At 41.9% G+C, this 23,370-nt stretch overlaps 1 protein-coding gene across 1 annotated transcript in view; it reads left to right on the top strand.

Annotated features, from left to right (window-relative positions):
* Positions 1–23,370, top strand: part of dhx16 (DEAH (Asp-Glu-Ala-His) box polypeptide 16) — a 36,125-nt gene that overhangs the window by 6,904 nt on the left and 5,851 nt on the right. The window contains exons 8-19 of the mRNA XM_085177248.1: positions 2,080–2,271; positions 2,371–2,481; positions 2,571–2,686; positions 4,565–4,775; positions 4,880–4,978; positions 5,824–5,976; positions 7,688–7,828; positions 9,240–9,402; positions 9,486–9,604; positions 10,278–10,345; positions 13,553–13,715; positions 13,946–14,107. Coding sequence (XP_085033374.1) covers positions 2,080–2,271; positions 2,371–2,481; positions 2,571–2,686; positions 4,565–4,775; positions 4,880–4,978; positions 5,824–5,976; positions 7,688–7,828; positions 9,240–9,402; positions 9,486–9,604; positions 10,278–10,345; positions 13,553–13,715; positions 13,946–14,107 — 1,698 coding nt within the window. The remainder of the gene's footprint in view (positions 1–2,079; positions 2,272–2,370; positions 2,482–2,570; positions 2,687–4,564; positions 4,776–4,879; positions 4,979–5,823; positions 5,977–7,687; positions 7,829–9,239; positions 9,403–9,485; positions 9,605–10,277; positions 10,346–13,552; positions 13,716–13,945; positions 14,108–23,370) is intronic.

The following is a 23,370-nucleotide window of genomic DNA, read 5'->3' as shown; positions in this document are numbered from 1 at the left end:
CTCTGTACTGTTTTCTGCATTATTCGCTTGCTTGTTACGCACAAGTCTACCGTTGTTTACAGGCTGTCGGCCGACGGTTTTTTTTTTCGCTTTATATACTTCCGAAAATAAAACCTAATTTCTGCCGTTCAATACCGAACAAATTTAAACTTTTTAAAATTATGCAAAATGCAAAACGCTCAGCCTTGTCTCTAATAAAACCGCTGTAACTTCAGAGGTAATGTTCATGTGTTGATTAATGGTTTTCTTTCGTTTTTGATGTACTGCAGAAAATTTTTATAAAATCCCAGAACAGGAAAATCACCTTCATGTTTTTCTGTGTTTTATCTTCAGCTACTTTGACACAAAGGCCTCTGCTGTGATGCTCACACCTTTGATAAAGTCTTGGTGTGTCAGCTTCCTTTTTATAGATACAAAAATATGTAAATGTACTAATCTGAATTATAATATTTCTGACTGTCAAAATTTCCCAGATTCAAATCAAAGTGAATCGAATCGAATTAAATCGAATCGAATCGAATTAAATCGAATCGTGGATCGAATCGATTCGGGACCCTGTGAATCGGAATTGAATCGATTCTAGAAATCAGTGACGATACCCAGCCCTAATTATATCCCATAAATGACACAAGCCTCCAGGCGTCTTGTTTCACCACTAGATGGCAGAACTGATGATCTAAAAAAGCAGCCTCAGTATTTGATCCTTTGACTGATGAGCATGGTGAAGTGTTTTGGACTGTAGTGTTTCATGACCTCTGACATCAGCGGATGTTGAGATCTGATCAACTTTTAAGTCATTTTTTTGAACTTGTCAGTGAATCTGAGGAAATAACTACAAAGAACCAAATCTGCAAAGTCAAAACATAATTATGCACCTTAAACGGATCAGAACTTATTCATTTCTGTTTCCACGTTTCTTTATGCCTTTCTGCTTCAGCGCACAAACGATCAGGTTGACTTCAGAGGGTGCAGTGAGTTCAGCCTTTCAGCTGTCAGATAATCAATGCAGGTCTCAGAATAATGAATGTCTGCGTTCAGAAAAGAGCTGAAAAACCAGGTTTATTTTGGGTGTCATTTGCATGATGACACAGAAATCCTTAGAGAGGCGTGTAAACAGAAAGAGAAGTAAAGAAATTTAGGGAAATAAGAGGAGAATGCATGCACAGAAGACAGAAAACACAGAAGACAGTTCATACAAATGTTTTGCATTTAGTAACAATTTAATGTTTTCCGGACAGTTTCAGTCACATGTGTGTTCCCAGGGTGCAATGCAGCATGTGTTGCAGTTTGATCTTTGGAGTGATGAAAGGCTGTATTACACGGAAACATGTTTGAGTTGGTGGAAAAACGAAAATATCGTCCACCTGCCTTTTTATATGAGTGAAAATAAAAGAACCAGTCGACTGTGTCCTTCCAACCTTCTGTAAACATCGCTGACACAAATTCACCTCCGATTCAACCCGACGAGTACGAGCAATGCATGACATCCTGTGCATAAGGTTTCATTTATTACTGAATGATTGTTTTTAAATTAATTTTTTGTAATTATATATAAGCTTTTCTTTGGTGACACCGCAGGGACTGCACTTATTTTCCTTGTACTTGTTACAGTGACGGTGACACGGTGGTTAGCACTGTTGCCGCACAGCAAGAGGTCCTGAGTTCAATTCCACCATCAGGTCTTTCTGTGTGGAGTTTGCATGTTCTCCCCGTGTTTGCGTGGGTTCCCTCCGGGTACTCCGGCTTCCTCCCACCGTCCAAAGACATGCAGCTTGTGGGGATAGGTTAATTGGATAATCCAAATTACCACTAGGTGTGAATGTGCGAGTGAATGTGAGTGCGAATGATTGTCTATCTCTGTGTGTTGGCCCTGCGACAGACTGGCGACCTGTCCAGGGTGTACCCCGCCTCTCACCCTATGACAGCTGGGATAGGCTCCAGCGCCCCCCGCAACCCTGAAAAGGATAAGCGGAAGCGAAGGAATGGATGGATTGTTACAGTGACAGTGAGGAGATTCTGATTCTTCTGCTTCGCTGTAAAAACTCAAACTGCCTTTTCTTGTGACCGTGTCCCGTTCAGGATCAGGATGCTCCGGCTCTGTCGCAGGCTGAGCTGAAAAAACAGTCAATGCAGGAAGTCCGACGCAGCCTTCCCATCTTTCCCTACAGAGACGACCTGCTGGCCGCCATCCACGAGCACCAGATCCTCGTCATCGAAGGAGAGACGGGCTCGGGGAAAACCACCCAGATCCCTCAGTACCTCCTGGAAGACGTGAGTGAAGAATTTAAACGTAGCTTCGTATATTCACGTATTAAATGTGTTAAAGCATTTGGTTATATGTCAAAGTAATCCTTAAACACTTTCCATCAGGGCTACACCAAAGGAGGCATGAAGATTGGATGCACGCAGCCTCGCAGAGTGGCAGCCATGTCAGTGGCAGCCAGAGTAGCAGAGGAAATGAGTGTGAAGCTTGGTAATGAGGTGAGCTTAGCACATGACTCCTACACCAACACTTGATGTGTTACTGCACCTTCAAGCAGACTGAAATGGAGTGTTTCACTGTCATCCAGGTGGGTTACAGCATTCGTTTTGAGGACTGCACATCAGAGAGAACCGTGCTCAAATACATGACAGACGGCATGCTGCTCCGAGAGTTCCTCACCGAACCGGACCTGGCCAGCTACAGGTGCCATTAATGCGTCTGTGCCCTCTGCTGCGTTTTTATGTTGCTTTTCATGAAGAGCAGAAAGCTCCTAAAAGTACAGTGCTGACATGGGAGAGTGGACTTCTGTACTGGCTGCTCTTTACGTGTTTAAATAGTTTATGGAAGCAGGGTAAACAATTCTCATAAACCATTTTCTTTATTAAATCTACATTCTGGGAGCAAAGTAATGCTGCAGAGGATTTGTGGAGTTATGTAGGCTTTACTAGGAAGACAGGGCAGTTGACTTTCAGCCTGCAGACACAACCAGGTGTGCACGCTTGTTAAAGATTATCTTGGTTTAGGCAGGTACACAGTCTTAAAAGTAGGTAACTTTACCAGTACTGACCTTCTCTGTTTCTTGGCCACTACCTTTTTCTTCTGTGGGGGGTTTGGAAACCTCATCTGATTTAAATTTGGCTTCCCTCTCCATCAAGATCATTTTGTCATGTGCCTGTGAGCTGCTAGGCTGTAGGGTCTCAAAATAGCAGCTGTTCAAACCAACACTGACATTTTCATAATTTGAATGAAACTGCAGTGAGCACTTCATTCCTTCAGCATGTCATTGGTTCTGCTGCTCACTGGATCTGTCACCCTTGGGCTTTAGGGGTGCAACGATACTCGTATCGATATTGAACCGTTCGATACAGTGCTTTCAGTTCTGTGCGCATATGTATCGAACAATACAACATTTTTAATTCATTTTATCAACTTTCCTTTGGACGATGCTGTCTGTGTTGAGCGCTCAGTGGATCTGCGCTCGACAGTGCAGCCTAGGCGGAGTAGTCGAACGCAGATTCACTGAGCGCAGCGCAAGCTAGCGAGACAGAAGCTAAGCTCGTTGCAACATGGCAAATTGAACCTCCCCCACCCTCATTCAGATCTGGCGTTTGGAACTATTTTGGTTTTCATGTGACGTATGACCCTGAAGGTAAGCGTGTCATGGACTAAAGTAAAACAGTATGTTGGATGTGCCAGCAATGCTCAGTTACATTGGTGGGAACTAGTGTGTTAGCGCAGTTAGCTCGTTAACGTGTTGACACTGTCCAGCCCCACGCACGGGGCGATCCGCGGTAGCTCGTTAACGGAGATTTGCCGTGTTGTGGCGTTAACGTCATTTCAATGAGATTAACACTGACAGCACTAGTGGGAACACGATGAATATGACTGCACATTTACTCCGACATCATCCTCGTGCAAAGACAAGTGGAAGCAGACAAAAACAACAAGCAGCATGCTACAAACTTTAGCCGAGTCATTTAGACAGCCGTTAGCACATGATTCTCCTTATGGGGACCTGATATGTTTAATATGCTGCTGAGAATATAGCCCAGAAGAAGCGTATAGTAGAGCTTTTACTTTGGAAAGAGACATTTCTCTGTAATAAACTCTCTTTTCCAAAGATGAGGGATTTCTCCATCAGATTTATTTTATTACTTTGTTTCAGCAGCATTAAATTTAAAAACTGTACTTTTGAGTTAAAATATATATTTATAATTTTAATAAATGACAAATTAAAAAGGCATGAACATTTTTTTTTATTGAAAAAATATCGAACCGTGACACCAAAGTATCGAACCGAAACTTGAATTTTGTGTTTCCTTGCACCCCTATTGGGCTTATTAGAAAATTGCTCAACCTTAGCCAAAGCTGTCGTCACATGAACATCCGGTCAGTTTGAAAAGGAAGGTGACATTTTCTCTCTGCACACAGCAAAGTGCAGGTGGTCTAATCTGGTTTAATCAGATACTTTATTTAGTTTTATAAATCATCTGCTGGCTTCTCTGTTTGACATTTATCACCGAACCCGTTCGTGTTGATTGTTTTGCTCCCCCCACGATCTTTGTCTGTCTCCCCCCACAGTGTGATCATCATAGACGAAGCCCACGAGCGAACGCTCCACACCGACATCCTGTTCGGTCTGATTAAAGACATCGCAAGATTCAGATCGGACCTGAAGGTGCTGGTGGCGAGCGCCACTCTGGACACCGAGCGCTTCTCCTGCTTCTTCGATGACGCGCCTGTTTTCAGGATCCCTGGCAGGAGGTTCCCCGTCGATATTTTCTACACGAAAGTAAGATTATATTTGAATCATTGCCACAGTAAACATTACAATTTAGAGCCTATAAACCAAACTGTGGTGTCGATGTGTGTGTGTCTGCGTGTTGTCTTATCAAGGCTCCAGAGGCAGACTACCTGGAAGCGTGTGTGGTGTCGGTGTTGCAGATCCACGTCACTCAGCCTCCCGGAGACATTCTGGTCTTCCTCACTGGACAGGTGCTCTTCATATCATATTCCCAAGAGATCCAGAGCTTCAGACACGACTGTGATGCTCTGCAGCAAACGTCAGACTGAAATCTCTGAAATCTCTCTCTCAGAGTTACACCTAGTTTAACATCATGTTCTTGCCATGTTTTCCTTTGTGTGCAGATGTTTTTATAATATAATCACATTCTTACTGATGGCTGTGAAACAACATTGATCTTCACGTGTTCTGTAGAATAGTTTGGACATACCACTTTATCAAAATCCTGACACAGAGGATCGCAGGTTCCAGGCTTAAGTGAATGTGAATAAGAAAATCAGCTGATTTTAATGAAACTGATGAAATTGCCTTCATTTACCTGAATCCCTTTTTATTATTTTTTTCGTGGAATGAGGAAAAAGGTGAAACGACAGAGTCGCTGTTGCTCAGGACGATTCTTTCTCCATAAACTCTGTGTCACAGTGAACACATCACTTTCTGTGGAAACTTGATTTTCCCATGTGGCTCCTGCAGCACTGATAAAACACAATGAACGTCAGAAAAAGGCCCCAGTGAACCTGAAACAGACCTGATCTAAAACCAAAGAAGGATCAGAGTGAGCTGGATCATCCATGCATGCGTTCATTCATATATTTCTATATTTATTCTTAAGATTTGACTCTGTTTTTGCTAGAAAACAGGTAAAATCCCACGTTCACTCTGAGAAAGTTGATCTTGTAAATTCTACAAGTTTAGAAAATTGTCCCGACATGTACAGATGCAAAGGGTAGGAGAGGGATGAGAACAGATATGTTAGAAACACGGGTACAGTGTGCTTGTGTGTGTCAGCTGATTGTTGAGCCTCGCTGTCTTGCAGGAGGAGATTGAAGCGTGTTGCGAGCTGCTGCAGGAGAGATGCAGGCGGCTTGGTTCTAAGATAGCAGAGCTGCTCGTCCTCCCCATCTACGCCAACCTGCCGTCTGACATGCAGGCAAAGATCTTTAATCCTACTCCGCCTGGAGCGCGTAAGGTGAGACAGTGTCTTGTTTCTGAGAAGCTTTTATTGTTTCCTCATACAGCTGCCCTACAACTAACAGGTCAGTGAAGGACTAATATTTCATTTTGGCTGACACAAAATAGACCAGCAGTCGACCATGGCGGGTTTTTGTTAAACCCTCATTTAAACAGGATACCAGAGTCTTGATTTAAAATCTGTTTGCACAAGTGTCCTGGTCTGTTTACTCTGTCAGCTGGATCAGCCTCGGATCATTTTCCTGGATTAGAATATTCACAGTTTGCACCAGCTTATCACAACAGGCTCACAGGCCTGTTTTTGTTTTGTTTTGATGAGAGCTGCTGGAGCAAAATATCATTAACATTATGCCAATACGGTGTTGAATACTTGACATAATTTATTAGCTAGCGTGCGTAGTTGGGAGTTGGATTCTCTGGGAGAAACAGTTGCTTCTCACAAGTCCATCTCACAACCACAGCTGTGCTCCCTGCTGGTCTGCCTCCACCGCAGATGTCTGATGGTGCAGATGGAGGTGAACGGATCTGCGCTGTAATCACAGGGTGAAACCAAACGCTAGCTGTCATGCGCTGCTGAACGTGAGCTGGATGTGAGGCTCTGAACGATGTCGGGACAAAGGGAGCTTCAGTTAAATCTTTCCACAGGTTCACCTGCGAGTGGACCACATCAGTCCAGCTCTGAGGTCTTTACACTGGCTGCCTGTCCGTCAGAGGATAGACTTTAAAGTTCTGATGCTGGTCTATGAAGCTCTGAATGGTTTAGGACCAAAATACATCAGGGACCTCCTGACCCAGTATGAACCTTCCAGATCTCTCAGGTCATCTGGATCCGGTCTTTTATCAGTTCCCAGAGTCAGAACCAGACATGGAGAAGCTGCATTCAGCTTTTATGCTCCTTATATCTGGAACAAACTCCCAGAAAGCCTCAGATCAGCTGAAACACTCAGTTTATTTAAATCCAGGTTGAAGACTCACCTGTTCTCAGCTGCATTTGAATAAAGCACCAAATCCACACTTTTAAGCTTAAATTTCAAAACTTACATTTTAACTACTGATTTTATCTGTTTTGATTTTATCTGTTTTGATTTTATATACTGTTGTTTGTTTGTTTGCTTGTTTTAATCAATTTTAAATCATGCTTTTTATTTGTTTTGTTTCTAATGTCTCTGTAAAGCACTTTGAATCACCTTGTTGTTGAATTGTGTTATACAGATAAACTTGCCTTGCCTACGAAACCTTCAAACTTTTAGGCTCTCGCTGACCCAGGTTGTTCTTTCAGTCTTGACTCCAATTATAATCACTAGAAACATGAATCCTAATTCACATTCAAATTTGTTTAACTGCCCAATCCTAAGACAAAAGTTTCAACCACAAATAAAAAACGGCAGCTATTATGACCTAAAACAATTTCACCTGTTCAGGAGATTTTCGTCCTGTAATCAAGGTGAGCTGAAGCATTTAGTGCTGCGTGTAAACAAGGTTAAGTGTTATATTGGTACTTTGATCATCAGCAACATTAAATCCTACTGAGTCAAGCCGTCGTATCCTTTGATTTTACAGCTTCTCTGTTAGAAATCCTGGTAAATAAATATGCACTTCCTGCAGTTTTTTAACCTCTCATTTATCATCTGGATTTGATCTTCGGTCTGTTTGTTGGTGCAATGTTTTCTAACTTTATCTCTCGGTGCTTCTTTTCTTATCAATCCAAGGTGGTGGTGGCCACCAATATAGCAGAGACTTCATTGACCATAGACGGCATCATCTACGTCATTGACCCTGGCTTCTGCAAACAGAAGAGCTACAACGCCCGCACAGGCATGGAGTCACTCATTGTTACACCGTGCTCACGGGTAACTGCTTTTCCTTAATGTTTAACTAGCAGGAAATCAAAGTGAAGTGACGATAAATTTAAGCCATTTCCTTTTATTGCTGTTCTAAACAATGACGGTGCATCCTTGGGATTGGTGCAGGCTGGTCTGTGGGATTAGACCAGTCTTCACCACCATGGAGGTTCTGAATGGTGTCTTTAAATATGAGAGCTCAAAAAGTTTTGAATGAAGTTCTTTAAGTGTTTATTAATAGAACAAAGAAAAGTTGAATGGATGTATACAAAATACAAAAGTAAATACTACCTGGTGTGAGCTGCCTGGGTGGAGCTTTTACTTACACATCACTCTAATGTGAGATAAACTGTTACATAAAAACAAATATTTGGAATATAAATATATTGTTGATACATATTATATTGTTTAAAGACCAAGTCCTAGAAGCTGAACTGAAAGAGAGATTATACGTCTCGTTTATTAGCTTCTCTTTATTGGCTCACTGTTAAATTGAATTCCTTCTCCTTGTGCTCAAAGTGCTGAATGATTAGCCAACATCATAACTTCATAGTACCATTTTATCCTAATAGAGCACTTTGCTCTCAGACTGCAGGTCTACTTGTTCTTAGAGTTCCTCAAATTAAAATAGGAAGCAGAGCTTTCAGCTTCCAGGTCCCTCTGCTGTGCAACCGACTCCCAGTTCAGGTTCAGGAGACAGACGCCCTCTGCTTTAAGAGCAGGCTTCAAAATGTCCTTTTTAAAAAAAAAAAAAAAGCTTATAGTTGGGGGGGGATCAGGCGACCTTGAACCATCCTTTAGTCATGCTGCTGTTTGAGGCGAACCAAATGAACTGAACTACAGGTGTGAAATCACCTGGAAGGTCAAACATTTGCTGAACTTTATTGTAGCTGCAGCTGAGACATCGAAAGGTCAGACGTGTCGGATTCAGTTCGTTGGATTTCTCGTCTGCGATTGCTTTTGACTCTTTCGTTGTTTTGAGGTGGATTGATTTTGGAGTTTTGTCTCCTAACAAGGCAGCTGCTGCAAACCTGTTTTGTGAAAACATCTTACTGAATATATTTGATTTGATCTGACTCACACTGCTGAAAGCAGCCCGTGGTGAAATTGTGTTTGAAATATAATCAAAGGTGGAGGAGGGCCTGATTGGCACACTGGAGTCAGCCAGAGATCCTCAGAAGAACAAACCTCTCCAGCTTTCCAGAGAAAAAAATAAATAAGTAAATCTCCTGATAAGCTTGTGGACTTGTGGGAGTGTAAATCACTTTGATCCAGGTCAAACATAGAAGTACGATGTTAAAGAGACCTCAGAGATGTCCTCCACTGGCTCCACAGACGTGTTGTAGCTCAGGTGTGGTGGTGTATTAGTGCAGGTGATTTATCTGTGTCTGGTTTTTTTTTCTGTGTGTTTAACTCTCAGGCTTCAGCCAATCAGAGAGCAGGCCGAGCAGGCAGAGTGGCTGCTGGGAAATGTTTCAGGCTTTACACAGCCTGGGCCTATAAACATGAGATGGAGGAAACAACTGTGCCTGAGATTCAGAGGACCAACTTGGGAAATGTAGTCCTGCTGCTGAAGAGTCTAGGTGGGGCAAGAAATAGAGATCCTGTGATTTTAAAACAGCAGTTGGCTTCTGTTGTGTAGTGAGCTAATCTTTTTTCCTTGCAGGTATTAATGACCTCATTCACTTCGACTTCATGGACCCACCTCCTCATGAGACTCTCGTCTTGGCTCTGGAGCAGCTCTACGCCCTGGGAGCCCTCAACCACATGGGAGAGCTCACAAAGGTGCAAACTTGGAGTCGGTCCCTATATTTTTAATACAGTCATATATATTTATAGAATTTCTGCAATCACAGGTCGCTTATAGACATTAACCTTCACAGTATCGTGATGTGAATATGCACCGTCCGACAGAGTTAATAGAGGCCAAAAACAAAGCTAAGGGAGGGGCGCCAAAAAACTGCACCAAAATCAGATCGCACAGATCCCTGGGTATTTACAACAAAGAGCTGGTGAACTATCCCATCCTACATTTGAATCTCCAACAGGCGCAGCCGAGTTGGACATATTTTACATTCTTACTGTAACTTAAGCTGCAGGAGAGAGATACACCACCTTTTATTTTTACAGGAATAATCTGTGACCATCTCTGCACGTTCGGCTGCATATTTGCATCACGTACTTTGCACACCTGATGCTCGTAAGGCTGTAAAACGGCTTCCAGCACTGAAGAGTCACTCACTTCCTTGATCGAAAGTGCTGATGCATTTTAACTCTGAGCTTTTATTACCAATCTGATCGTGTTAATGAGTAATTATCAGGGACAGGAGGATGTTTTTAAGAGCATGTGTAAAGGTGTCATTAGCCAGTTTTGTAGGTCATTGTTTTTTTTTAATTAAATGAAGTGTTTATTGGTATTTAACTCTTTCTTTCTCTCTCTCTTTTTGGGGGGGCTCAGCTGGGTCGCAGAATGGCTGAGTTACCTGTGGATCCCATGCTGAGTAAGATGATCCTGGCCTCAGAGCAGTGAGTCTCCAGTTTGATTGCATCATAGTCACCTGCTTGAGTCTGTACTACCTGCCAAATTAGCTGTTTATTTATTCATTCACATTGCACCATGAAAGCGTTTAACTATTAATTATCAGGAAATCTGATTCCCACACTTCCTTTATGTACAGGAAGCTTGCATGGTTTGTTGAAAGATTTGTATGGCGAAGTTGTAGAACAGGTAAGCTTGTGTGCACATATTAGCATAATTCCACTCTGTCCCTCCATCCTCACATCTGTGCTGATTTTAGCTGCACGTGGAGTCTCAGTTGGGTGAGCTGAAGGGTCTCTTTGACAAGACGAAGGCTAGAAATATGGTTTAAATGGTCTGTATTTATACAGTGCTTTACTAGTCCCTAAGGACTCCAAAGCGCTTTACATATCCAGTCATCCACACATTCACACACTGGTGATGGCAGCTACATTGTAGCCACCCTGGGGCGCACTGACAGAGGCGAGGCTGCCGGACACTGGCGCCACCGGGCCCTCTGACCACCACCAGTAGGCAACGGGTGAACGGTCTTGCCCAAGGACACAACGACTGAGACTGTCCAAGCCGGGGCTCGAACCAGCAACGTCCAATTATAAAGCGAACGCCCAACTCTTGAGCCACGATCGCCCCACAAGTTTAACACAAGTCGCTGCGATTTTTACCAACCAGAACACGTCAGTGATGCTCGGTCACTACATCAAAACCGTAACCGTAAGGAACGAGAGCATCACGACACATCTGTGTGTGCGGATTGTGTCTTTAACGCCCTCACTGTCTTTGTATCTCGGACATCTCGTTTTATGAACATGTGCAGTAGAAGATGAAGATGGACTAGAGCAGGGGTGGGGGAACTCCAGGCCTGGAGGGGCGGTGTCCTGCAGGTTTTAGATGTGTCCTTGATCCAGCACAGCTGATTTAAATGGCTGAATGACCTCAGTATGTCTTGAAGTTCTCCAGAGGCCTGACGTTTCCCACCTCTGGACTAGAGGCTGCTGGTGTCCACCTACTGAGAAACTCAAACAAACAAAAAAACAGCTAGTGTGCTTTCGTTGCTAGTTTTTCCACTGATGACTGCTTGGGAAAAACATCCTGCCTGTAGCTAAGCTGACACAGGACGCCATCATCTTTATCTATCAGATATAGAACTTCCATTCAGCAGCTACAGCGATTTACACTGCTGTGTGTTCACTTTCTGTTTTAAGCGTTTTTATGCATTTTATCTCTATTTCTCGTCTGACCTGTTGTTATCATTTCCCATTATTATTAGCATTTATATTAACAATAGAAATTATTAATTTTGACGCACTTTTATGAAACGTTTAAATCTGTCCTGCATAAATGAAAGACTTTTTTTTTTTGTTTATTACTCCTGCAAAAAATGGAAGTCGTAGCTGTAGCTGTGGACTTTCCCCCTTTCCATAAACAAAAAAGCTGTTGCACTTTAACAAAGTGTGGTCAGTAAGTCTGCCTGAGTGCGGACTGAAGGATTTATAACCCTCATACACTTACGGGCAGTTGGTTTGGAACAGCATGTGGCTGAACCTCCACATGACGGAGAAACAGACTGAAAGACTGGATTCAATCAACTCAACACGTCATTGTTCAGCGAATCAGCCATGTTAGAAACATGATTGTTCCTCACTTTGACAGCAGAACGTTGCTGAATTAAACAGTTACAATTGTTAGTAGGGATGGGTATCGTTTAGGTTTTATCCGATACCAGTACCAAACCGGTACTTTTGAAACGGTGCCGGTGCTTAAACGGTGCTCAAACCGGTGCTTAAACAATGAAGAACACAAACTTTGTCCAAAAACCTCTCATGTTTAACTGTTTTCCACTTTTTCTTTGGTCATTTTAGCCTTTTTGTCCAGGGTGAAGGGAGTATCTGCCATCAAACAAGAAGACAGCCTCATGTAGCTATGATGATGTTTGCTAGTTCACCTTACATGCATTAATGTAATAACGTGGTTAGCCTACTCAACGTAAATTACACACGAACAACATGAAGCTACTCACGCAGAGAAGAACAGCTGCTGCTGCATCATCATCCTCATCATTTCTGCTACACTGGCAGGGCTAGGGGCCAGGACTCTCCTCTTCGGGTTTTTGGGGGATGTTGCTAACTCCGGGTTGATAACAGGCACCACACCCGCAGTAGATGTGCTCGGTGTGAGGTCTCGCAGCAAGCTATCAAATACGGCGCATTTCTCGGCTTTTAAAAAAAACGCTATGCGTCGCCAGGTGTTTCATCAGATTTGAGGTGTTACCTCCTTTGACAGTATCACAGTATCAGCTTAAAGCACTTGTTGCAGCTGCTGAGTTTGCATCTTTTGCTGTGAAGTACAGTCAGACTTTTGACCGCTTCGCCTTGGGCATTTTTAATCTGTAGCTCTGCTCTAAAAGAACGTACGTACCTGGACCCGCCTACTATCCTCGGAAACGTAAAATGATTGGCTAGAATCTAAAGTGTATCACAGCTCAGGAAAATAAAGCACTGAAATGTGCGCTGCTTTTCGGTCTGGTTACTACCATTTATGACAGAACCAGTGCCATCATGGCACCAGTTACTGGTACCCATCCCTAATTATTAGAGTGTTGGAAACTTGATCAGCTAGTCCAAGTTTTGTTCACTAAGAGAATGGAAAGCAGTTTCATCAAAGACAAAGAGAGAGAATTAAAAAAAGAATACATAGGATTTTAATTAGCAGAAGTACAAATGAAGACTGTGTAGGACTGATGGTGTCTCAGAGGGTGGGCAACATCTCATCTTAACACTCGGGTGGTCTCAGAGTTAACAGCATATGATGTTGAGGGGAAAATGTGATAAATCCCAGTTAGAGATCAGTGGCAGTAACTGAAGGATGGCTATAATAAGATGAATGAGTGATTCTACATGACCTTCTTGTAACATTCAGTAGTATGAAGGTAAATATGGGTTTGAGGACACTTTTCCACCGCGGAACAAGACTGATGACAAAACAAAAGGGTGATTCACAAGGTTAAAACATGACTGTAGAGATTAAAATTGGATTAAACTCAACTGATGGACTTCTGTGTTTACATCAAACAAAAACATTCTGTGCGGCCTGTGAAAGTGGGTCTGCTGTGGAGGAAGAAATGCAGTCTGTCTAATGTGTGGGTATAAAGGATGCAAGCAATTTCATTTTGGGAACATTTGTTTTTTTTTCTCCAGGTACAAATGTTCGGAGGAAGTGTTGACGATCGCCGCCATGCTGTCTGTAAACAACTCTATCTTCTACCGTCCCAAAGACAAGGTGGTGCACGCCGACAACGCCAGAATGAACTTTGTGGTGCCCGGAGGAGACCACCTGGTGCTGCTGAATGTCTACAACCAGGTATAAACTCAGCCGGGTAACATCAGGGCTGGAGATATGTTTGACGTTTAGAAACACATTTGATGCTGTGTTGAAGTTGTTTTCAGGTAAAATCACTGATAAAGAGACAAGTATCAGTGGATCATTTTAGAGGCTGATTTAAGGTGCATTCAGAAACACACTCAGCACTGGCTCAGAGCACAGTTTGATTATTGTGTGCTAACTGCAGCTGTGATATCTTCCTCCCACAGTGGGTGGAGAGTGGTTATTCCACACAGTGGTGCTATGAGAACTTCATCCAGTTCCGCTCCATGCGAAGAGCCCGGGATGTCAGGGACCAGCTGGAGGGTCTGATGGATCGCATTGAAGTCGAGGTGGTCAGCTGTCAAGGAGACAGCGTGCCCGTTCGCAAGGTTAGTGACACTGATGAACTACAGTACAGCTTTAGATGTTCCCAAGCAAAAATATGGAGTCTTATTATCAGTCACTTCATATTAATAAGGAACTACAGCTAGTCCCACTCTGGGTTTTGGCTTTAGCTTCATCTGAGGCCTTTTTGAGATGGAAACACAGATTGAGCGTAACTTTGCAAACAAAGACTTGTCTTATCTGCCACGCTCTGGGAAAATAATATCAGTGATATTTATAGCTTGTACAGAACATAAACATTACAGCAAAACATAAAGATATTTAAAGAATTACTCACAGATAAAAAACAAAACTGTGGATGAGTATCTAAAAGATATTAGAGCTTAAAGTTGAGCATTTGTACTGTCTGCTAGTCTTTATCTCCACTAATTCAAATCAGTGGACTTGATCTTATGATGGGTCTAGTTTTTTCCAACATTTTTGAAGCAAAATCCTACAAGTCATACGGATTGTTGTGCAGAGTAATTCAGTTTTATTTGTATAGCGCCAAATCACAACAACAGTCACCTCAATGCACTTTATATTGTAAGTTAGACCCTACAATAATACATACAGAGAAAAACCCAACAATCATATGACCCCCTATCAGCAAGCACTTTGGCGACAGTGGGAAGGAAAAAGTATGATTTAACGCAGAGAGGTCTATTAACACATAGTGAGTGAAGAAGAACTACTCAATGCATCATGGGAATCCCCCAGCAGCCTGCACCTATTGAAGTGTAAATATAGGAGGACTAACTATATACTTTTGGCATGTTTTCCGGTCGAGTGAACGCTGGCGCGTTTGGCTGCCGCTGCTCACCGGTTATTTTTATTATCTACTATTACTATTTTTACTATATTTTTTAAGTTGCTGGCGACAATTTAAATCAAGTATCTAAGGCGCGACCCTGTTTTGACTTGTTTTCGCAATATCTGTGGGCATGTATTGCTTGCACTGCAGCAGGATCCCCAGGGTGTTGGTGTGGCTCGTGCTCACCTGGGTTTTTTTATCCATCATTTATCACCCGGCGACAGCTCTTCTCCAGTATTCTGCTACGGATCTTTTGCGGCTCCGTTTTTGCCTGGCTGTCTCTCCACCTGTGGCTCTATACTTCTACCCGGACATCGCCTTCCAGCCCCGCCGCAGGTATATCCACCGAGGGCTTCGGCGGAAGTTCAACATCAGTGACACTAACTCAGTATTTTCCATCTGGTCAAAAACTCGTCGTCCTCCCTGCAAGACTGACCGGACTGTCGACCACAGTGTGCTGGCCCACCTGGCTAGATCAACTAAGCCTACTGTCAGGCATGGTAACTCCAGCATCAAGCTTGGTCTATTAAACATCCGCTCTCTCACTGGTAAGGGACATCTCGTACATGATCTCCTCTGTGATCGTAAGTTGGACTTTCTTTGTTTGACTGAAACATGGCAACAGCCTAATGACTTTGTTTCTCTCAATGACTCTACTCCATCTGAGTTTGTTTACACCTGTCAACCTCGCATCTCGGGGAAGGGCGGAGGTCTCGCGATAATTCACCGGAGGCACTGGAAAGTGCTCCCTGTCTCTGCCCCTCCCTCCCATTCATTTGAATACACTGCACTACAGCTCCCTGGATCTTCCCCCACCATCATATGTACTGATTATCGGCCACCTAAGCCAAACAAGGAGTTTTTAAATGAATTTTCTGCTCTTCTCACTCATTTTTCTGTACTTTCTCCAAATCTGATCATTGCTGCTGACTTCAATATTCATATGGACAATAATAAAATCCCTCTTTCCAGAGAATTTACCTCCTGCCTGGAAAGTTTTGGGCTTCTACAATACATAAAATTTCCTACCCATTCCAAAGGTCATATCCTGGATTTGGTCTATTGTTCTGGCATTACCCCCACCCATTGTAAAGCCACGTTGTTTCCCCAGTCTGATCATATGTTTATTTCTTTTGATGCAATCATAACCGCTTCCAAAACCTGTATCTCTCGTAATATCACTTTTAGGAAAATTAGTAATATCAACTCAGCTGTTTTTTCATCTGCCGTCCATGACCTTCCATCTATCCATAGCTCCTCAACCCCTCATGAACTCGTTTGTCATTATAATGTCAACCTTCATAGCCTTCTAAAAAATTACAAAACCTCCAGACACATTCCCCCCCCCCCCCCCCCCCCCCCCCCACATGTATATTCTGTTGATTTTTGCAACTCTCTCTCTCTTTTTTCACTTCTAAAATCTCAGACATTCATCGTCAACTTAACTCTTTAGGAGCTTCTGACTCTGAAGTAGACTTCCTGGTTCCCCCACTGTCTTCCTGTCAGTTATTTTCAAGCTTTACTCTTCCCTCCATAACTGATGTATCTAATCTCATTAAAAAATCTAAGTCATCCACCTGTCAACTTGACCCTCTCCCCACTGTGTTAGTTAAAGCCTGTCTTCCCTCGTTAGCACCTCTCATAATCAATATTATTCATTCCTCCCTGAACACTGGAATTGTCCCTGAAGCACTGAAAAAGGCTTCCGTTATCCCAATTATCAAAAAGCCTGGTGCAGACCCCAATAACTTTGATAATCTTCGCCCTATATCAAATCTCCCCTTTATTTCAAAGATTCTTGAAAAAGTTGTCGCCGCCCAGCTTCATTTACATCTTAATGACCATAATCTCTATGAACAATTTCAATCTGGTTTCCGCCCCAATCATAGCACAGAAACTGCTCTACTAAGAATTACCAATGACCTTCTGATGGCAGCTGATTCTGGTCTCCTATCCATCCTCATCCTTCTTGATCTTAGTGCGGCGTTTGATACCATTTCTCACAATATTCTCTTGAACCGGTTAGCTTCCATTGGTATTAGTCACACCCCCCCTTGCCTGGTTTACCTCCTATCTCTCAGACCGCACTCAGTTTATCCAACTTAAATCCCATTCTTCAAGTCTCTATCCTGTTTCTGCTGGTGTGCCCCAGGGTTCAGTATTGGGGCCTCTTTTATTCATTATTTATATGCTTCCTCTTGGTTATATATTCCGAAAATATAATATAAACTTTCACTGTTATGCCGATGACACCCAGCTCTACCTTTCTTCTAAACCCAATTCATCCCTCCCACCTCCCTCCCTCTCAGACTGTCTTATTGAGATTAGATCCTGGTTCTCCTCCAATTTCCTCAAACTTAACAGTAATAAAACTGAAGTTTTACTTGTTGGCACACCATCTATCTTAACCAAATCCCACAGCTTTTCCATTAACATTGAAAATTCTCCCACCCTTCCCTCCCCTCAGGTTAAGAGTTTGGGTGTCATACTTGATAATACTCTCTCATTCCAGTCTCACATTAATTACATAACCCGGTCTGCTTACTTCCACTTACGTAATATTAACTGACTACGCCCCTTCCTTACTTCCCATGCTGCTGCCATCCTTGTCCATAGTCTTATTACATCCTGTATTGATTACTGTAATTCCCTCCTATTTGGTCTCCCTAAAAAGTCCCTTCATAAACTTCAACTTCTTCAAAATTCTGCAGCTCGGATCATAACCTGTACTCCGTTAAGTGCTCATATTACCCCAGTTCTCCAGCAGCTTCACTGGTTGCCCGTAGAAGCCAGGATAAACTTTAAAATCTTACTTCTTACATACAAGTGTATCCATAAATCTGCTCCTTCATATCTGTGTGACCTGCTCCATATCACCACTGTTTCCCGCCCTCTCAGATCATCATCTGCTACTCATCTTACCGTTCCGTCCTCACACCTTATCACTATGGGGAGCAGAGCTTTCAGTCGCTCTGCTCCCCGGCTCTGGAACTCTCTTCCTCCTGCACTAAGAAATATTGACTCCCTCTCCGTATTTAAGACACGGCTCAAAACACACCTGTTTAAACTGGCTTATTCGCTTTAATGCTGATTTTTATCTGTTGTCACGCTCTGTTTTGTAATTTTAACTTATTTTATGTATTTTATGACTATTGTTCCTTTTATTAATTGTTTTTTTGTAAGGTGACCTTGGGTTTCTGAAAGGCGCCCTCAAATAAAATGTATTATTATTATTATTATTATTATTTAGCAAAAAGGAAAGTTTGAAGCCTCCTGAATCCAAACTGGAAGCTGGTTCCACAGAAACTGAAGGCTCTGCCTCCCATTCTACTTTTACATACTCTAGGAACAACAAGTAAGCCTGCAGTGTGAGAGCAAAATGCTCTAATAGGGTGATATGGTACTACAAGGTGTTGATGCATGCTCAACCATCCAAGTAAGTAAATCCCAAAAAGTTGATTCTGTTCATCTGGACGTAGCGTTTTGTGGGAGAAACGTTTCGTCATCATCCAGGTGACTTCTTCAGTCTCAGCTGACTGCAGGTTTCAATCTTATCAACAGTACATTTGCATAATGACTGAAACCAGCCCAGTGAAGGAACAATGGGCTGGGAGGTCAGTTCCTTCATCATTAATATACAAATTCTCATTACCATTGATCAACAACCACTGATCAAAGTTCATTGATCAATGGCCAAGAATACCACTCACAGAGAGTTGAGGAATGGCTGCAATCACAGCGTTGTAAGATTGTAAGATGATGACAGATGCATCCTCAGGCCCCCTCTTCGATTAGAGCCTGAGGGTGCATCTTTCGGCATCTTACAATCTTACAACGCTACGTCCAGATGAACAGAATCAACTTTTGAGGATAGTACTATAAGGTCATTAAGATAAGATGGGGCCTGATTATTTAAGACCTTGTATTTAACAGGGAGCCAATGAAGGGAAGCCAAAACAGGAGAAATCTGCTCTCTCTTTCTAGTCCCTGTCAGGACTCTTGCTGCAGCATTTTGGATTAACTGAAGACTTTTCAGGGAGTTTTTTTGGACTTCCTGATAATAATGAATTACAGTCGTCCAGCCTGGAAGTAATAAATGCATGAACTAGTTTTGCAGCGTCACTCTGAGACAGGATATTTCTAACTTCAGAGATGTTGCACAAATGGAAGAAAGCAGTCTGGCCTATTTGTTTAATATGTAGCACTCTATTTTATTAGATTAAGCACTAATTAGCTGCCATCTGTGCTGTGTACTTAAGCTCATCATGGATTCTCCTTACAAAGTAAGGTTGCTTTTAGCTCTCCACCCTCTCACCCAGTTATCGTCTTCCGGTTTCAGAACACTAACATGTAAAAACTAAGTAACTATATTCATCTTTAAAGCGGCAGCAACAAACATAAATGTTACATTGTTAGTTAAATTATTAATTGTTATTAATGAGAGTTGTCCATATAAAAACAATGCTAAAGTAAAAACTACAAGGGCTGGTTTGATATGCCCTGACTCAACCATTTGATAGAGAATTGGTCTTTATTTGTGGATGTGTTTTCTTTACACACTTACATCCTGACACATCCTGAAAGCAAAAGTTGAAACTGGTTATTCAAGAGATGGGATGGTTCCTCTGGCACATTGTGACTCATCGAGTTGCTGTGCTGATAAGATTATTAATGTTGTTTACAGTCTGAAATGTTTAACTGTTTTTAACACACGTGGCCTTTAAACAGTCAGATATTTCAACCAGGATATAATTAAGAATGATAACATTTTCTAAATGAGACTTGGAACAGACCACGTTTCACAGCTGCAAGTGTCTTGCCATCAGGAAGCACATTCACTAAAAAGTTTTGTCCTTAAATCAGTGGTTCCCAACTGGTTGTGGCAGTCGTGCATTATTAGTACACTATACAGCTGTACAAGAAGATATAAATGACCTGTCATTTTTGCATGTCGATACTTTTGTATGTACTCATTTACTCTCAAAACTGACTAAAAAACACTTGTGCCAGAGGGTAAAAACTAACATCCCTCTAAGAGAAAACTGGCTTACTTCTAAAGAGTGTTGGATCTAAACCAGAGGGAATAAGACTGATTTTGTGAAGTGTTTGATGACTCAATGGAAGCAAAGTATTTGCTAGTGGAGTGGCAACAATCTTGAAAACTGGGAACTAGCGTGACATTTGCCATTTTTGATCTGCCAATTTGTCAGTAAAATCAAAACAACTAATGACATGCCATGTGACTTAGAGACTGTGTAGTGCACGTGTGATAGGAGACGGGCCTTGAAATAATTTCAGATAATTTACCTAGTGAACAAATGTTGCTGTTTTTAGGGTTTTCTGTCCTCATCGGGCATATCGGAGCTCTGTGTTTTTTAACATCCTTGCAGAAGCATATAAATCAGCCCAGCCACCGCTTTCATCACCCTCTGGAACTTGTTCTGACATATGGCATAGAAATATTTTACTATATCTCCTAAAACTTCATTTGTATTATAATTTTTAATTATTTGTGCAGCAAAATGCCCAAGTAACGACTGGCTCTGATTGGCTGAGCCTACAATGCCTTCCGAATCATGTGACAACCCCTTGGCTTCCGTACTTGTGCTTCGCTGTTCCACTTGAACGACGTTGTTCTAGTTAGCAATTAGCCTGTAGCCTATCGTTCAGCATCGCCTCACTCAAAACGCGCGATGGGTGCTTCGACTTACGAAAACTTTGGACTTATGGACTTATGAACAATTTAATTTTGTAAGTCTGTATTCAGATTTCTCCAATTGATGTTTCTGAGTTAACTTAAATAATCTCTTCCTCTGGACCATCAGCACGTCTAGACTCTGACAAGACTGTCGAAAATGTCGTACCATTAATTAATGCTTAAATTAAATATAATCAACATGTCTCTGTTAATGGGCTGTTCATTTTAAGGTGGCAGTAGTTAAACCGTTACATAACAAGGTCTCATTTAACCCAACTATTCGGCTAATTGTAGACCAATCTCCAAAATTCCTTTTATTTAAAAAGTTCTTGAGAGTTGTCAAACAGCTAGCAGATCATCTGCAGAGGAATGGTTTATTTGAAGAGTTTCAGTCAGGTTTCAGAGCTCATCACAGCACAGAAACAGCTTTAGTGAAGGTTACAAATGATCTTCTTATGGCCTCTGACAGTGGACTCATCTCTGTGCTTGTCCTGCTAGACCTCAGTGCAGCGTTCGATACTGTCAACCATAATATCCTATTAGAGCGATTAGAACACACTGTAGGTATTTTCAGGACTCCAGTTTGTGCATGTAAATGGAGAGTCCTCTTCACACACTGAGGTTAATTATGGAGTTCCACAGGGTTCAGTGCTAGGACCAATTCTGTTTACATTATACATGCTTCCCCTAGGCAGCATCATTAGAAGACATAGCATACATTTTCACTGCTATGCAGATGACACCCAGCTCTATCTGTCCATGAAGCCAGATAACACACACCAATGAGTTAAACTGCAGGAATGTCTTAAAGACATAAAGACCTGGATGGCCGCTAACTTTCTGCTTCTTAATTCAGATCAAACTGAGGTTATTGTACTCGGCCCTGAAAAGCTTAGAAATATGATATCTAAGCAGATTCTTACTCTGGATGGCATTACCTTGGCCTCCAGTAACACTGTGAGGAACCTTGGAGTCATTTTTAACCAGGACATGTCCTTCAACGCACATATTAAACAAATATGTAAGACTGCTTTGTTGCATTTGTGCAACATCTAAAAACAGAAACTTCCTGTTTCAGAGTGAAAAACTAGTCCATGCATTTATTACTTCTGCACTGTACTATTATTATTCATTATTGTCCGGTTGTTCTAAAAGCAAGATTACTAACAGGAACTAGACAGAGAGAGTATATTATCCCATATTGGTTCTATTCACTGGTTCCCGGTTACATCCAAGATCAAATTTAAAATTGTTCTCCTCACCTAGATCGTCTTTCGTCCTTTATTTCCTCTGTATTGTTGTAGGTCTTTACCTTAGAATAGAAAGTATCCTGAGTAAATACATTGAATTAAATGGAGTTGTTTCTGCAGCTGTAGTTTTAAAAGACACTATGCTCTACTTTTTTATTGGTGCATCAGAACTATTAATATTAAACTGAATAAGATGAAATGAAACAAATGAATGGTACAAACAATCCAGGGGAGTCGATGGTAAAGATGACGTTCACGACATAATGAGAGAGTGAGGAGAGAACAGGGTAACAAAACCCCGGAAAGATGAATAAAACTGAGTAAATGTCAGAAACGTAGTGTAGGTAGTGACCTGTTTGAGGAGTAATCAACACCATTTCATATTTGCTTCTGCTTTGAATGTTCACAGGTAAACATCAGTGATGCAGTGCAGTAAATGTGATGCACAGGAGGGTGGAAATTTAAAATAATCTGAAGGCCTGTGGGCAAAAAATAGTTTCATTTTTCTCTGACACAAGATGATTTTGTTGTAATGTCTCCCTCTTCTGTGAACAGTAATTTTACTTCCTTGTGGGAGGTAAAAGTTCACGTTCCAGGACAGCTCAGAGCAGCTCCTATGTTGCTCAAGGACAAGACATTAACAACATAACAAGCTTTAAAGAAATCTGGATTCTGGTTCTGTAACTAAAAGAGTACAAGGATCTGTCAGAGGAAACCGGTAAATCATCAGCAGGCAGAAGCTGTGTGAGTTTCCTTCACATACCCGTACCTGCGTGTGCGGTGAACACCTGAAGTATTTGCGATAAGGAGGGGGCGTTTATTTTCTTAGCTGAGTCACACCTCTTCCCTTTGCACGCTGCCTTCACTCAAGTCAAACATAGAAAAAAAGACGACGCACGACTTACTTAATAATATTAAATAATTGGCATAAGGAGGATTGTGTGTGTCCAACGTTTAAATCCAGGAAGCATCAACTTCTCAGCTCCTGTACACAACACATAAAAAGCCGAGTCAGTCATCTGATGATTATTCCGTTTTAAAGTGAGAGACAGTTAGGTTACATGCTACATGACCTGTACGTGACAGCCGCTGTCTGTCTGCTGTGTCAGCAACTATCTGTAAGGAGGTTTCACTGTGGAGAGGATCTCCATGGTTTCTGTTTGTGAATCCCACATGGATCCTTTCTCAGACCCTGATGTTTCAGTCTCAGTGCTGATTGTCTTCTTTTCCTTTAGTTTCAAGCAGAACAGTCGAGTTTTTCCACACAATCCAGTAACATCAGAGGATTTCATCTCAGCTAAACGACAACTGATTTCTCTACCTGCCTACAAAGTTGTAATTGTACAATAACAATATAAGAACAACAATAAACTTGCATAAAAAAGTTTTTTATCACATAAAAAATCCACATAAGACTTCATATAGCAACTTTCTATTCACATATACAAGGACACTCATTATACTTCAATCCAAGAAATGATAAGAGCATGGTCTGAAATAAGTATC

The sequence above is a fragment of the Neolamprologus multifasciatus genome, chromosome 11 (assembly GCF_963576455.1).
Source record: "Neolamprologus multifasciatus chromosome 11, fNeoMul1.2, whole genome shotgun sequence".
In the NCBI taxonomy this organism is placed as follows: domain Eukaryota; kingdom Metazoa; phylum Chordata; class Actinopteri; order Cichliformes; family Cichlidae; genus Neolamprologus; species Neolamprologus multifasciatus.
The sequence above is the reverse complement of the archived record's forward strand: the minus strand, read 5'-3'. Positions and strand labels throughout refer to the sequence as shown.